Source organism: Microdochium trichocladiopsis, assembly GCF_020744255.1.
Source record: "Microdochium trichocladiopsis strain MPI-CAGE-CH-0230 chromosome Unknown B0I36scaffold_8, whole genome shotgun sequence".
NCBI classification, from domain to species: Eukaryota; Fungi; Ascomycota; class Sordariomycetes; order Xylariales; family Microdochiaceae; genus Microdochium; species Microdochium trichocladiopsis.
The window spans coordinates 1037785-1050508 of record NW_025763551.1 but is presented as its reverse complement, the minus strand read 5'-3'; the positions used below and the strand labels follow the sequence as shown (position 1 = coordinate 1050508).

Sequence of the window (12724 nt, the reverse complement as noted above, 5' to 3'; positions counted from 1 at the left end):
GGGCAGCCGGGCTCCCTGGATTTGCCAGGCAAGAGGCAGCCCCACCACGCACCACACAATATGCGCCGCGGGTGCGAAGAAAATAAAGTGACCAGCCATCCCACCACGATTCCACTGTTGGCGAACGCAACCCTCGGCCAGCTCCTCACCACCTGCCAGACGACCAGCTCAGCTACTCGCAATCATGAGACCTATCCTGCTTTCGGGTCACGTATGTCTCGGGCCCCATCCTGCGCGTCGTGTGTTCTTGTGTGCCTTTATGCTAACCTGTGATCGATGTGCAGGAACGTGCCCTCACCCAGATCAAGTGAGTCTTCCACCATCAGACCCCACCGTCTGCCGACAAAACCCAGCTTCGCCGCCGTCGCCGCCACCAACTACTCGACACCCGTATTCGCGCATCTGGACAAAGACTGACGCGGACTTGCCGCCATCTAGGTTCAACGCTGACGGCGATCTCCTCTTCTCCGTCTCCAAGGACCAACAAATTGGCGTCTGGTACTCACACAATGGCGAGCGCCTCGGCACGTATAAGGGCCACCAGGGTGCCATCTGGACCGTCGATGTCGAGCCTACCTCGACCATGATTGCCAGTGGCAGCGCCGACAACACGATTCGCCTGTGGGACATCAAGTCCGGCAAGTGTCTCAAGACCTGGGACTTTCCTACAGCTGTCAAGCGCGTCGAGTTCAGCCCCGACGGCCGCCAGCTGCTTGGTGTCACTGAAAAGCGCATGGGCCATCTCGGAACGATCGTCGTCCTCAACATTAACCCCGATGTCAACGGCGAGCAGAGCGACGAGAGGGAGCTCACCATTGTTTGCGACGAGAGCAAGGCTACTGTCGCCGGCTGGAGTTATCTCAGCAAGTACATCATCGCCGGCCACGAAGACGGCTCCGTCTCCCAATACGATGCCAAGGTATGTCTCACAGGCAGCGAATAGTCTGCTCACCATCCCAGGCTGGAATCTTACTTACTCGTGTGCTCAGACTGGCGAGCTTCTCTACAACATCCCTGTCCACGAGCTCGACATGCAAGTGACCGACCTCCAGTGGTCTCCTGACCGGACATACTTCATCACCGCTTCCAAGGACAAGACGGCCCGCCTCATTGCCGCTCGCGACCTCGAGGTCCTCAAGACATACCCCTCCGATACTCCTCTCAACAGCGCCTGCATTACTCCCAAGAAGGATTACGTTATTCTCGGCGGTGGTCAGGCTGCCATGGATGTCACTACCACTGCTGCCCGGCAAGGAAAGTTCGAGGCGCGTTTCTACCACAAGATCTTCGAAGACGAGATTGGCCGTGTCCGTGGTCACTTTGGTCCTTTGGTAAGTTCTTGCCTTCTATTTCAACGGAGATGGTCATGGCCTAGCACGTGGTAATTGGCACCATCTGGAATATTTGACTAACTTGTTTAGAACACTGTCGCTGCTGACCCCACCGGCAAGAGCTACGCCAGTGGTGGTGAGGACGGCTACGTCCGTGTCCACCACTTCGACAAGGGCTTCTTCGACTTCAAGTACGAGGTGGAGCGCGAGCGCGAGAACAGGCTATGAGAGAACGAATTTTCGGCATGATTCTGCTCTGTACACCACGGGTTCGTTCGCATGACGAGTACGGCATATACCCGATCTGGCATCATCTTCCTGCACTATCGCTCCCGGCCTCACATCGGACACCTTGCGGACAAAGCATCTTGAAATGGAAAATACTTTAGTTCGGCGTTTAGAGGGCATTTTGCATTTCCCAGGATTATATTTTTCTTGCGTCAACAAAAGACTGAAAAGCAGGGATGACGGGCAGCTTAGTCTTGACTTTGGGGGAGGGTGAAAAGACGTGGATTGTGGGGAGGAGGGGACGTATGGCCGCATCGAATGATGAGAAAGGCAGGGGCAGCCCTTTTGGGGGCGGAAAGGAAACGCGCGATCCTTTCCTTGGGACGTCGTCCTGGGAAATCGGTCCTGGCTCCGGCAGACGGACTGACCTTTGTCAGTGCCAGTCGCTGCATGTAGTCTGCTCGAAATGCATTCAGCATCGTGTGTATTCTGTCTAGACGAGTCTTTCCTTGTGCTGGCCAAAAGACCTGTTTTTTGTCCACCTCGTATCGTAGGCAGCAAATGTCAAGCTGAGGAGACAAATTTGAACACGTGACAAATGCCTGACTCATTGCTGTGTCACAATATCTATGTTGTAGTCGCCTTCAGTAGTGCCAAAGCAAAGGACACGGGGGGAAGAAGGACTAACAACACCTCCCGACCACGTTTGTCCATTCATGTTATGACTTCACTGCCAGCCCTGTCAAGGGAAGAGTCATACTTTTGACGAAATACCAGTATTGACAACTCTTAACGCCAAGCAGGATCTCTCCCCCTTTCCTTTATGTCTAAGATACAATGAAGGGGACCACAAGTTGATGGCCACAGAGACGAACAGCAATCTAATGCTTCTGATCTTGTGCCACAGGGAGAACAGACAAGAATAACGACGCAATACACAGAGTCCCCCCGAAACACCCCATGCAACACGGAATAACGAAGCTGTAAAATAGACACGGAGGTCATGAAAAGGCCATACGACGGGTGTGGGCAGAAAAATAAACCTGGCTCATTTCTTGCCCTTGCCCTTGCCTTTGCCCTTCGAGGCAGGCACCGACGCCACACTGGACGCCCGAGATGACGTGCCAGACGCAGCAGCCTTGCCGCCCTTTGCCCCTTTGGCACCCTTGCCAGTACCCTTGACTTGATCGAGTGCCTTGTTCTGCAGATGACAGGTTTCATTAGTGATGTGTTTCTTGGGACAAGTTTGTTTGCGAGAGAGAGGGGGAGAGCTCACTTTGACACCGTTCTTCGTCTTCTTCTTCGCGGGCGCCAGTCCAAGGATGCTGTCCTCGTCATTCTCCTCGTCCTCTACGGGTTCACGTTTGCCCTTGCCAGAAGTGCCATTCTTGGCTGGGTGGACGTCTTCGAACTCCTTGACAATTGTGGTAAGCAGCGTGGTGCACCGCCGGCTGATCTCAATAGGAGTACGGCTGAGGAAAAACCAGTCGAAGCGAAACAGCGGGCTCTCGCGGATCTCGTCACGAATCTTGTCGTAGATGCCCTCCGTGTCGATGCCGTACTTGTCGAGTAGAACAAGCAGGAAGCGATCCTCCTCTTCGGTGTACACCTTCTTGTTGGTCGTTGAGACTGAGTAGTTGATCTTCATCTGTTGCAGAGGCACGCGATACAGGGACAGCTTCTTCCGCAGCATTTTCCGTTGGTGCTCCGTCTTGTTCCTACGCTCCTCGCCAGCCTCGATGACTTGCAGGTACTTCTGATAATCACCAATCTCAGTGTACCGCTGCCAGAACACCTTTGCATACGCCTTAATCTCTGCGGGTGTCTTGCTGTCGATCTCATCCGAGATGCCCTCGTAGTTGGTCCGACCGGATTTGGCAGACCCATTGATGAATTGCTGGAAGTCACGCTTGTTCCACTCGCTGAAACCTTGAGTCGACAACTTCTGCTTCTCCTCTTGCTCCTCTTCCGTGAGAGCCACAGCATTGTCGATTTCTTCCTGATCTGCAGCCCGTTGGGCCTCGCGCTCTTCAAGGGTATCCTCGTCACCGTCAGCGATGGGGATCTTGTAGCCAATCTCCTTGCGGTAAAAGGCTGTCTCCCGCTCCTGTAGCTCCTTGAGGCGAGCAGGATAAAATTGGTAGTCGTGGACTGGGACTTGACGAGGCGCTCGTGGAGCTTTCGGCTTGCTCTCCGCCTTGGAGCTTGTTCCATAGATGGCCTCTCTGTAGAATTTGTCCACCGAATACGATTGTTCTTTGCGCTCGCGCTTTGCCGGGTTGATCCAGTTGATGCCAATCTCCTTCTTCTTACCACCAAACGTCTCTCCGTTCCACTCATAAGCAGATTCTGAAGTGAACTTCTGAAGGTCGTCCAAGCCGAGTTTCTCGTACTTGCTGTTCAGCTCATGTGTTCTGCTCTCGCCCTTGGCCAGGATGGCGTCCATGTCGTCATCGTTAAGCTCGGTGCTTCCGTTCTCGCCAAGTCCAACAGCACCCTTGGTCTGGAATACCTTTTCGGCACCGTGTTGGATCATGTTGAGCAACTCGTCCTTGCCGGCGGGACCCTTGGCAGCAGGATGAGCACGGCCTTGCTGGATGACTACTTGGTCAAGTCTGAGTTTTTGAGCTGCACGCTCGAGCACCTTTTCCTCAATGGCGTTCTCTGTGACGAAGCGATACACGACAACCTGCTTGGTTTGGCCAATACGATGGGCTCGGTCCATGGCCTGCAAATCAGCTTGGGGGTTCCAATCACTGTCGAATAGCACGACAATGTCGGCGGTCGTCAGATTGATACCAAGACCACCCGCACGAGTTGTCAGCAAGAAAATGAACTTCTCTGAGCCCGGCTTGTTGTACTCGTCGATAGCAGCGATACGGTCCTCGTGAGCCGTGTTACCATCAATGCGGCAGTACTTGTATTCGCGGAATACACAGTAATCCTCCAGGATGTCGAGTAGACGACTCATCTGCGAAAAGATGAGAACACGGCTTCCTTGAGCCTGCATCCGCTTGAGGAGCTTGTCCAACAGAACCATCTTGCCAGAGTTGAAAACGAGATGCTCGTCAGTCGTGTACGGAGGTCCTGGCTCAGCGCCCTCGAAAAGGTATGGGTGGTTGCAGCACTTGCGGAGCTGCATCACAATGTTGAGCAGCCGAGTCTTGGACTCTCTCTTGCCACCAGCACCGTTGACGGCATCGATATCCTTTTCAAGGATCTTCTGGTACCACTTGATCTGCATCTCGGACATGCCAATATAGAGATTCATCTCTTTCTTCGGCAGAAGACTCTTTTCAACATCCGCCTTGACACGGCGGAGCAGGAAAGGTCGCAATACTTTGTGGAGCTGCTGGACGACAGTATCCTGATCCTGATCTTGGCCCGAAAACCATTGATCAAACGCCTCCGAGTCGCCAAACACATCTGGCAGTAAGAAATTGAGCAGTGCCCACAGCTCGTGCAGGTTGTTCTGGAGCGGCGTGCCAGTGATCAGCAACCGGTTGCGAGAGTTGAACACACGAATGACCTGAGCCAGTGACGATTCTTCGTTCTTGATACGGTGGGCTTCGTCAATGATGATGTACTCCCAGGCGAACTTCTTCAGATGCGACTTCTCGCGCAGAATCATCTCGTAACTCGTAATGCAAACGTCGAACTTTTGGTCAATCAAGCGATCGTTGATTAGAGCATTTCGTTCCTCCTTGGCGCCTTGCAGGACAAGAACGTTGACATCGGGTGTCCACTTCGCGAACTCACGGCGCCAGTTGTCCAGTGTTGACTTGGGCACGACGACGAGGTGTGGTCCAGTTGTGTCCATGATGTACCGGAGGTATCCAAGGAATGAGATGGTCTGCAAGGTCTTTCCGAGACCCATTTCGTCGGCCAGAATACCAGAGATGCCGTTCTCGTGCAGTGAGATGAGCCAGTTGAGGCCGGCGACCTGGTAATCTCTCATCGTGCCGTGGATGAATGATGGCGACTCACGGAAGACGGTCTCAGCCGATCCTCCGTGCCGCTCGTCCTTGAGCAGTTCCGCGTCTTCCTCGGCTTCGGTCCGGCGGGCGCGGCCCGTAGCCGCACCACCTTGCCGTGCACCTTTCTTCTTCTGCTTGGCGGCATTCTCTTCGTTTTGTCTGTCGATCTCTTGGATGATTTCGCGCAGTTTTGGGTTCGGGTTCGTCTCAATGAAGTGGCGGAAGAGGTCGGTCAGTCCGAGGAGGTATCTGAAACGCCGAATGCTGTCGTCTTCCTATGTCGTGAAAATCGCGTCAGTGCTGTGCCTGTACGAGTATCATACCGAGGTTTTCGTCACTGAACAGGGGGTTTTCATCGTACCTTTGAGGAACCAAGCGCATCGTGCTTCTTGCCAAAGATGCTGCGCCGCAGCTGGCTGGCCTCGGAGCGTTTCCTGCGACCATCGACGTGATCGCCAGCGACACTGCTCGCTGTCGTGTTGGGATTTGTGTCACTGTCAGTGTAATCGGGAGTCTCATCCACTTCCTGCAATGCATAAGTCAGCGATGGCCTGGGTGCCTGCGGTTGCATTGGGAGGCTGCCCTGGGGGCGCGCCAGCGGCTTAGCCATACCATCTCGTCGGGTCCTCTCGAGACCTCTGGGGCAGCATCTGACATTGACGCGTCTGGATCGGCGACCGCGCTGGTTCTTGAGCGCGAGGGCGCCATGATTGTGGTGGTGGTGTTGTGTCTCCGCGGTGGTTGAGGCGGAGGTGGTGGAATGGTCAGCGAAAAGAAGCGTGCTGCGAACACTCAACGCGACGGAGACGCGACCTCGAGTCCCGGGTCGATGCGGGTGGGGCCAGGGGTGCTCGCGAAAGACGCTGTGTTTTGCCTTAGGCGACAGCAGACAGGCAAAGCCGTGTTGGTGAGGTGTGCCAGAGGAGGGGTGATGTCGCGAAGCTGGAAAGATGGATGAGAGGTTGACGCGTGAGGAGACGAGGCGTGCTGATCTGGCTTTGCGACTTTGACTAAAGGCGCCGTGCAGGTGGGCGGGCGGTTTTTTCTGGATCACGGCAACTAAGGCAAGACATGGATGGGGCGGCGAATAGGAAGCACGGCCTGCAGCTGGAGTGTGCCAGCAACCAAACAGAGGCACCCCAGCAAGAGCACACTTTTGCATCCTTACAGCAAATGGCCCGCGATGTCTACATCAGAGTAACAAAATATTCATAGAAGCAACATCCTACTTCAGCCAAAACGGACCAGGGGGCTTGGCTATCTCACTATTGCATGCACAACCCGAGCACAGCATGGATGCCGAAGACGCCCTGTAGCCTCATCCAGAACAACAAGCGGTCGTCCAGCAGCGGAGAGCCATCTGTGATGCTTCGCCTCTTTCTTTTCCACCTTCCGCGGCGCTTGTCTGTGCAGAGGTACTAAAGAACATATCACGGTGTGGGCACGACTAGAGATGGTATACGGGCTTGACTTGATGATGTGCTCTCGTCCCGACCACTGACACCATTATCCGCATGTTGATGAGATGGAGCGAGCATTCTCTTGTCGAGATACAACAGCCTTTGCTGTGTAGTCTGTACATGAGTTTGGACTCCAGCTTGCGAGAAAGTGAGCGGTGCCTGTTGAGCTTCGAGTAGGCCAGCGAGCCCGTCGGCGACGACGATGGCGGCCTGTGCCAGCTGCCCAGGCGCCGGGACGGCAGTTCTGGGGGGGCCGAAGCCCGGGCGGTGGGAGGTGGAGCCCAGCCATGGCCGGAAGGACGAGGAAGCACAGGCCATCGGCAGAGCACGGCCGCCCGGGCGGCAAGCAACTGAGTGGTCGGCCCGTGCGCTGGCGTGGTGCCTCACAGTGAGACAACAGAGGTACACTGATGCTTCCACCGGCGTCATCTCACAAGCTTGTGTAATCAATTACCTTACGTGAGTGACAGCTCAGGAGCAGCGTTTCATGTCGGCGCGGGCGTTACAACAAGACAACCAGCCGTCGCCCTACACGGCCCATGGTGATGCCACGTCGGATCCTCGTGGCCGGGCTGGATCGATCAATCTGGTCAGGGGTTGTTGCATGCGGACAGGTCATGTGGTTTTCCCGCCTCCATCCATGATGGGCTGGCTTGGCGTGCCCGAGGCTGTGAAGCGGCAAGGCGGCGCCCGCCAGTGCTCATGTCTTGCCTGGCCTGGGTGCTTACTTGCGCCACTTGATGGACGAGGTGCTCTGATAACAAGGACGAGTCCGGCCAATGTGCCTGAATATCCCTCAGCTGCTGACAGAAACTACAACTACGGCAACAACTACAGCTACAATCATCATTCAATCATTGTTCTGTTTACCCGTCCTCCTCTGTCGGCCGCCTTCTGCTGCATTCTGCCGCCCGCTCCTCCATCCAGTCATTGCTGCGGTCCTGTATGGGGCGGCTCCACCAGTGAACCTCTAGACGCTCCCAGCAAGGACGGCCAGCCAGCACTGCACTGCACTGCACTGCACTGGGGCAACAGCACAGGCCTGAAGTCATCAGTCCACAGCAATCAGTCACCTCCTTTCAAACCCTCGTTGCTGCCACCCCACACCACTCGGCCACTGCAAAAACAACGCCCCCTCCCACCATCCGTCCGCCGACCAGCATCAGCACATTCCACCCCCAGAGTCGGAGCACTCTCGACAACCAACCAACAGCAGCAACAAACATCACGGATCACCGCAACTGACGCCTCGGCACGTCCGCAAGACCACAACCCACTGCACAACCCACTGCGCAGCGCCTAGACCTGCGACCATGGATCACCACGTCCGAGGCTCGTCGCCCATCAAGCAGGCCCCTGCTGCCGACTCCCCCGAGCAGCTCCTCGACGCCTTCAAGGCGGCTGCCCTCTCCGTCACAAAGCTCTACAAGACGTCAGCTGCCGCCCAGTCCAAGGCCCGCGCCGATGGCTACCAGGACTGCCTTGACGACCTCCTCGCCTTCCTCGACCGCCGCAACCTCGGCGTCAGCGACGGCGAGGGTTGGCAGATCAGGAAATGGGCGACCGAGAGGCTCGAGGGCCGCGACGGCAACTCCCACGGTACCGAGAGCGAGGACGAGTCAGAACGGCCTGAGCCCATCTCCTCACCCGAGATTCAACGAGCCCAGAGCACAACACACCTTCCGCCTCCTGCAATCCCCACAGACTCGGCACCGTCAACATCACAAGCGCCGCCAAACCACCACGAGCCCGTCATCGTCCCATCCCAAGACAACTTCACCTTCCAGTCCGCCCATCCTTACCCATCAGAGTCGTATCTGAACATTGCCAACCTCGACCTCTCCGACTCGTCAAAGTCGGCCGATAACAACAACAGCACATCCCTGGCGGCCGGGCTCACAATACCATCGCTGTCTCACGGCGACGCGCGAGGACGGCGGGACAGGCGGCCTCCTAGGGCTCGAAATGGCGGCAACACTGCCAGCAACAACCTCGGCAGGGGCGCTGGCACAAAACGCACCATCAACCTTGCCGAGCTATTCGACGTCGGCAGCATAGCGAGCTTCGGCAAGGATCCCTTTGGGCGAGACGGCAAGCGGACACGTCACACGTAATACCATACGACCACGTATTTTTGTGACAAGACTCTTCCATTCAGCCAACCAGCGTCGCTGCATCACAACAAATCTAGCATTTACAGTCCGCACAGGGAGGGCGGCGAACGAAAGGCGTTACTACATCCGGTGGGAGTTCCCGGCCCTGAGAGGTCCTATTGTTTCTTCCATATGTCTCTTGCTTGACGATAAAGCATGTCGCATTCTCCGCGGGCGAATGTCTTCCTCTTTCCACGGCAATACGAAAGGGACTGGTGACGATGATTGGACGAACAATGAGCATCTGAAGGCGTTTTTCTGTTTCACTTTTCATTTTATTTTTCACTCTTCTTCATTTACAAACACATGCATATCCATTTCGGCGTGTCCCTTGGGAGGCTCGCTTAAACAGCCAGGCATGGTGGCGGTGGTGGTGGTGGAATCGATCAGCAGGGAGGGTGTGGGAAAGCTTTTGCATTGTATCTAGCTTGTCTGTGCGCATAGCTTCGAGACGAAATTATGGGGATGATTACAATGACTTTGAGTTGCCTGGCGGAAGTGGGTGAATGTGTGAAAGTGATACTCTGCGTCATCAATGTGGGCTTGTCTCACCCTGCCGCTGCGAGAATCAGTGCTCTACTGCCGTACTCGCCACGTCTACCTTTTGATACCTTTCGCAGATGCCTGCGACGTGGCATATTTTGTTCGAGCTTGACAACATCGATACCTGAGATGTCTACTTTGGAGGACAAAATGACCATCGAAATCGCAATTCAGGTATGCTAACCATGGTTTCGGGTGTTTTCTTTTCCCTGCCTTTTTTCTTTTCTTTTCTTTCTTTCTTTTTTTGCTATGTCTCTTTTTCCTAAGAAGCCCTGAGCAGGCCACATATGGCTTGTGCGTGGTCGATCATCACATTATCCTGCATCTTGTGCGTGGGAAACAACTCCAGTAAACCTACCCACGATGTGATGATGAGTGAAATACAGAGAACGATGAGGTTCGATGCGTCCATATGTCGTCTTCTTGTCTTGTCTATCTGATCTCTATACCGCTTGTCGGCTTTCTACTTGACTGCTCTAACGCACGAGACCCCGCCACATGTACTTCTATCAACAGTTCTAGGCATCCCAACTCCTGAAACGCTCAAGTCTCGGGAAATTCTGTGAGTCACCAAGTAATACACACACACCGAACGCACTAACACACAAGCAACCACCCCCCTGGCGCTTTGATGTTCACGGCGCGACTCTCAACTCCCTCTTGAACACCCTCTTCCCACCGACCCACGTCTCCCGCACCTTGAACGCCCGCAGCTCTTCCACGCTCTCGATGGCCTCCAGGGGGCGATCGATCACGACCCAGTCCGCAAACGCGCCAGGCCGGATGACGCCAGCCCTGCCCTCCATGAACCCGCCGTACGCCGGGCCCAGCGTGAACCCGCGCACGGCCTGGTCCAGGTCCAGCGTCTCCTCGGCATACCACCCATCCGGGAACCCCTCGGGGGCTTGGCCGGTATGCGGGCTCTTGCGGGTGATCGCGGCGTAGAGCCCTTGGAACGGGTCCGCCGGCTCGACGGGGAAGTCGCTGCCCAGGACGGGGTTGAGGTCAAGCAGGGAGCGCATGCGGTATGCCTCTGCCGCGGTGCGCTCGTGGCCGAGCCGCAGCTCCGCGTAGGCCATGTCCGACGTCGCGTGGGTCGGCTGGATGGAGGGGATGATGCCGACGGCATGGATGCGGTCTTGGTCGGCAGGGTGGATGATCTGCGAGTGCTCGATGCGGAAGCGGTGCTTGGCCTGGCAGAGGGAAAGGGGCTGAGTCAGATCCGGGCAGAGCAGACGGAGTGCTACGGTCATGGCGTCGACCGCGTAGCGATTTGCGAGGTCGCCGATGGCGTGGATGTTGACTTGGAATCCTCGCCGGGACCACGCGGTGGCCAGATACGTGAGTTCCGTGGCGTTGACGAGGAGAGACCCGGAGGTGTCTGGTCGGTCGCTGTAGGGGTCAATCATGGCCGATCCCCAGCTTCCCAAGGCTCCATCTGAGATGATGCTGTCAGCCATCCGCCCCAAACTCTCTGCCTTGGAAGATGGGAAGCTCACCTCCGAAGAGCTTGACGCTCTGGATGCTCAGTCGTCCATCAGCTCTCACATGACGCTCAACTTCATCGGCACAGAAAGTGTTTCGCTTGAAGCATTCGACCATGGCGTAAACGCGGACTGTCCAGTCGTTACCGCTAGCCAGGGATTGGTACAAAGCCAAGTTGTCAGGGGTCACGCCCGCGTCATGCATGCCCACGATGCCAAGTTCGTTCAGGCTGGTCATGGCCGACTTGATGAAAGTGCTCTTCTTCTCGTTGCTCGGCTTGGGCCAAAGGGCCATGATGATGTCCATGGCATTGTCACAGAAGACACCCATGCCGGGATCGCGGACGATCTCTCCACCGGGCACGTCGGGTATTGTTTCGGGGAGAAGGTCGAGGACTGCTTGAGACACCCAGATGCAGTGTACATCCACCCGTGATAGGGCGATCTGGAGCGGATGGCACAGTCAGTAGTTGCTCGTACGGCGCAGACAAAAAAAAAAAAAACCACCACGTTGTCGATGTCTTTCATGATTAGAAGCACGTACAAACTTGCCGTTTAGAATCTCGTCCGCAGATAGATCGTCCTGTCAACTAAATGTTTAGCTTGTGACTAGAGGCCTGTCCATATTCCTCACGTTCAAATGATGGGCTTACCGCCATGGGCATCTTCCCGTATGCCATCTGATCCCAGCCTACACCCGTGATCCACTCCATCTTTGAACCAGCCTGTGGGTTTTTGTCGGCATACTCGCGTACCCGGGCCCGGGCCTCGTCGAGAGAAGTGGTCCCAAACAGATCTACAGAGTGCAAGAACTCGCCATACTGCAGAAGATGTCCGTGGCCGTCCCAGAGGCCCGGGATGGCATACCCCTTGCTGAGTGCCTCGCTGCCGCTGCCGATTTTGCTGTCGTCCACAGCATACACATTGGTGATGATGCCCTTGGGAGAGACCGTGAAGCAATTGGCCGTGGGGATGTCGTCCCAGTTTGTCCGCACGGACTTGAAGCAATGCGTTTCCGAACCAAAATAGTTGGTGGCTTGTTCCTGCAGCTTTAGCAGGGCGGCGATGCTGACGACTGCCGCCGAGCCGTAGCTCAGCAGCGAGCTGCCGCCCACCCTCGGCAGCCAAAATCGATCCATGCTTGTGTGGAAAAGAAGGTTCTGAGCTTGGGCCTTGTTTTTGGTCGAATGCCGATTTGATGCATCACCGTCCGTCGGCTAGCGGAAGTTGTGAGACCCACCCACCCAGATTGGTGGCCAGCGGCGGCTTGGCAGGGACTGGTGCCTCTTGTGGTCAGATCCAGGCAACTCAGTTGCAACGACCAACCTTTTGAAACATTATGCAAGCAGAAACAGCATCCTAGCGGTGCCCACAGGGAGAGCGAATTTGAAGAACCTGGGTTTAATCTCAAAAGGACAATTCAAAGGACTGCTCCGTGTCTCGCTAGGCGAGTACCGGCTACAAGTTGAGCTACTGGGTGCTCGAGTTGGGAAATCTGCGAATACGCACACGGCCATGCGAGCATACCTCTCTGGCAAGCCACCGTTC

At 55.8% G+C, this 12724-nt stretch overlaps 4 protein-coding genes across 4 annotated transcripts; 2 read left to right on the top strand and 2 right to left on the bottom strand.

Moving 5' to 3' along the window:
* Nucleotides 1-184: 184 nt before the first annotated feature.
* Nucleotides 185-1559, top strand: B0I36DRAFT_249587 (WD40-repeat-containing domain protein; the record flags this gene model as incomplete). The annotated part of the gene is made up of 5 exons (XM_046150486.1): nt 185-211; nt 285-307; nt 439-919; nt 990-1331; nt 1422-1559. The coding sequence occupies 5 exons, from the start codon at nt 185-187 to the stop codon at nt 1557-1559; spliced, it is 1011 nt and encodes a 336-aa protein (XP_046009213.1).
* A 1048-nt stretch (nt 1560-2607) lies between these two features.
* B0I36DRAFT_365627 (SNF2 family N-terminal domain-containing protein) lies at nt 2608-6244 on the bottom strand (the record flags this gene model as incomplete). The annotated part of the gene is made up of 4 exons (XM_046159172.1): nt 2608-2760; nt 2836-5811; nt 5898-6062; nt 6149-6244. The coding sequence occupies 4 exons, from the start codon at nt 6242-6244 to the stop codon at nt 2608-2610; spliced, it is 3390 nt and encodes a 1129-aa protein (XP_046009212.1).
* A 1935-nt stretch (nt 6245-8179) lies between these two features.
* Nucleotides 8180-9219, top strand: B0I36DRAFT_152368 (uncharacterized protein). The gene has a single exon (XM_046148533.1). The coding sequence runs from the start codon at nt 8310-8312 to the stop codon at nt 9108-9110; it is 801 nt and encodes a 266-aa protein (XP_046009211.1). The 5' UTR covers nt 8180-8309; the 3' UTR covers nt 9111-9219.
* A 763-nt stretch (nt 9220-9982) lies between these two features.
* Nucleotides 9983-12385, bottom strand: B0I36DRAFT_329655 (amidohydrolase 3). Its single transcript, XM_046154736.1, has 4 exons — nt 11830-12385; nt 11721-11759; nt 11192-11621; nt 9983-11130 (listed from the first exon to the last, which is right to left on the bottom strand). Exons 1-4 carry the CDS (start codon nt 12313-12315, stop codon nt 10328-10330), a joined length of 1758 nt encoding a protein of 585 aa, XP_046009210.1. The 5' UTR covers nt 12316-12385; the 3' UTR covers nt 9983-10327.
* Between the last annotated feature and the right edge of the window lie 339 nt (nt 12386-12724).

Coding starts and splice junctions, on each gene's coding strand:
- B0I36DRAFT_329655 (XM_046154736.1), bottom strand. CDS start 12,315: ATGGATCGATTTTGGCTGCCGAGGGTGGGCGGCAGCTCGCTGCTGAGC. Junction 11,622..11,720: donor AGATTCTAAACGGCAAGTTT/GTACGTGCTTCT, acceptor CATCCGCTCCAG/ATCGCCCTATCACGGGTGGA. Junction 11,131..11,191: donor GAGCGTCAAGCTCTTCGGAG/GTGAGCTTCCCA, acceptor GCATCATCTCAG/ATGGAGCCTTGGGAAGCTGG.
- B0I36DRAFT_152368 (XM_046148533.1), top strand. CDS start 8,310: ATGGATCACCACGTCCGAGGCTCGTCGCCCATCAAGCAGGCCCCTGCT.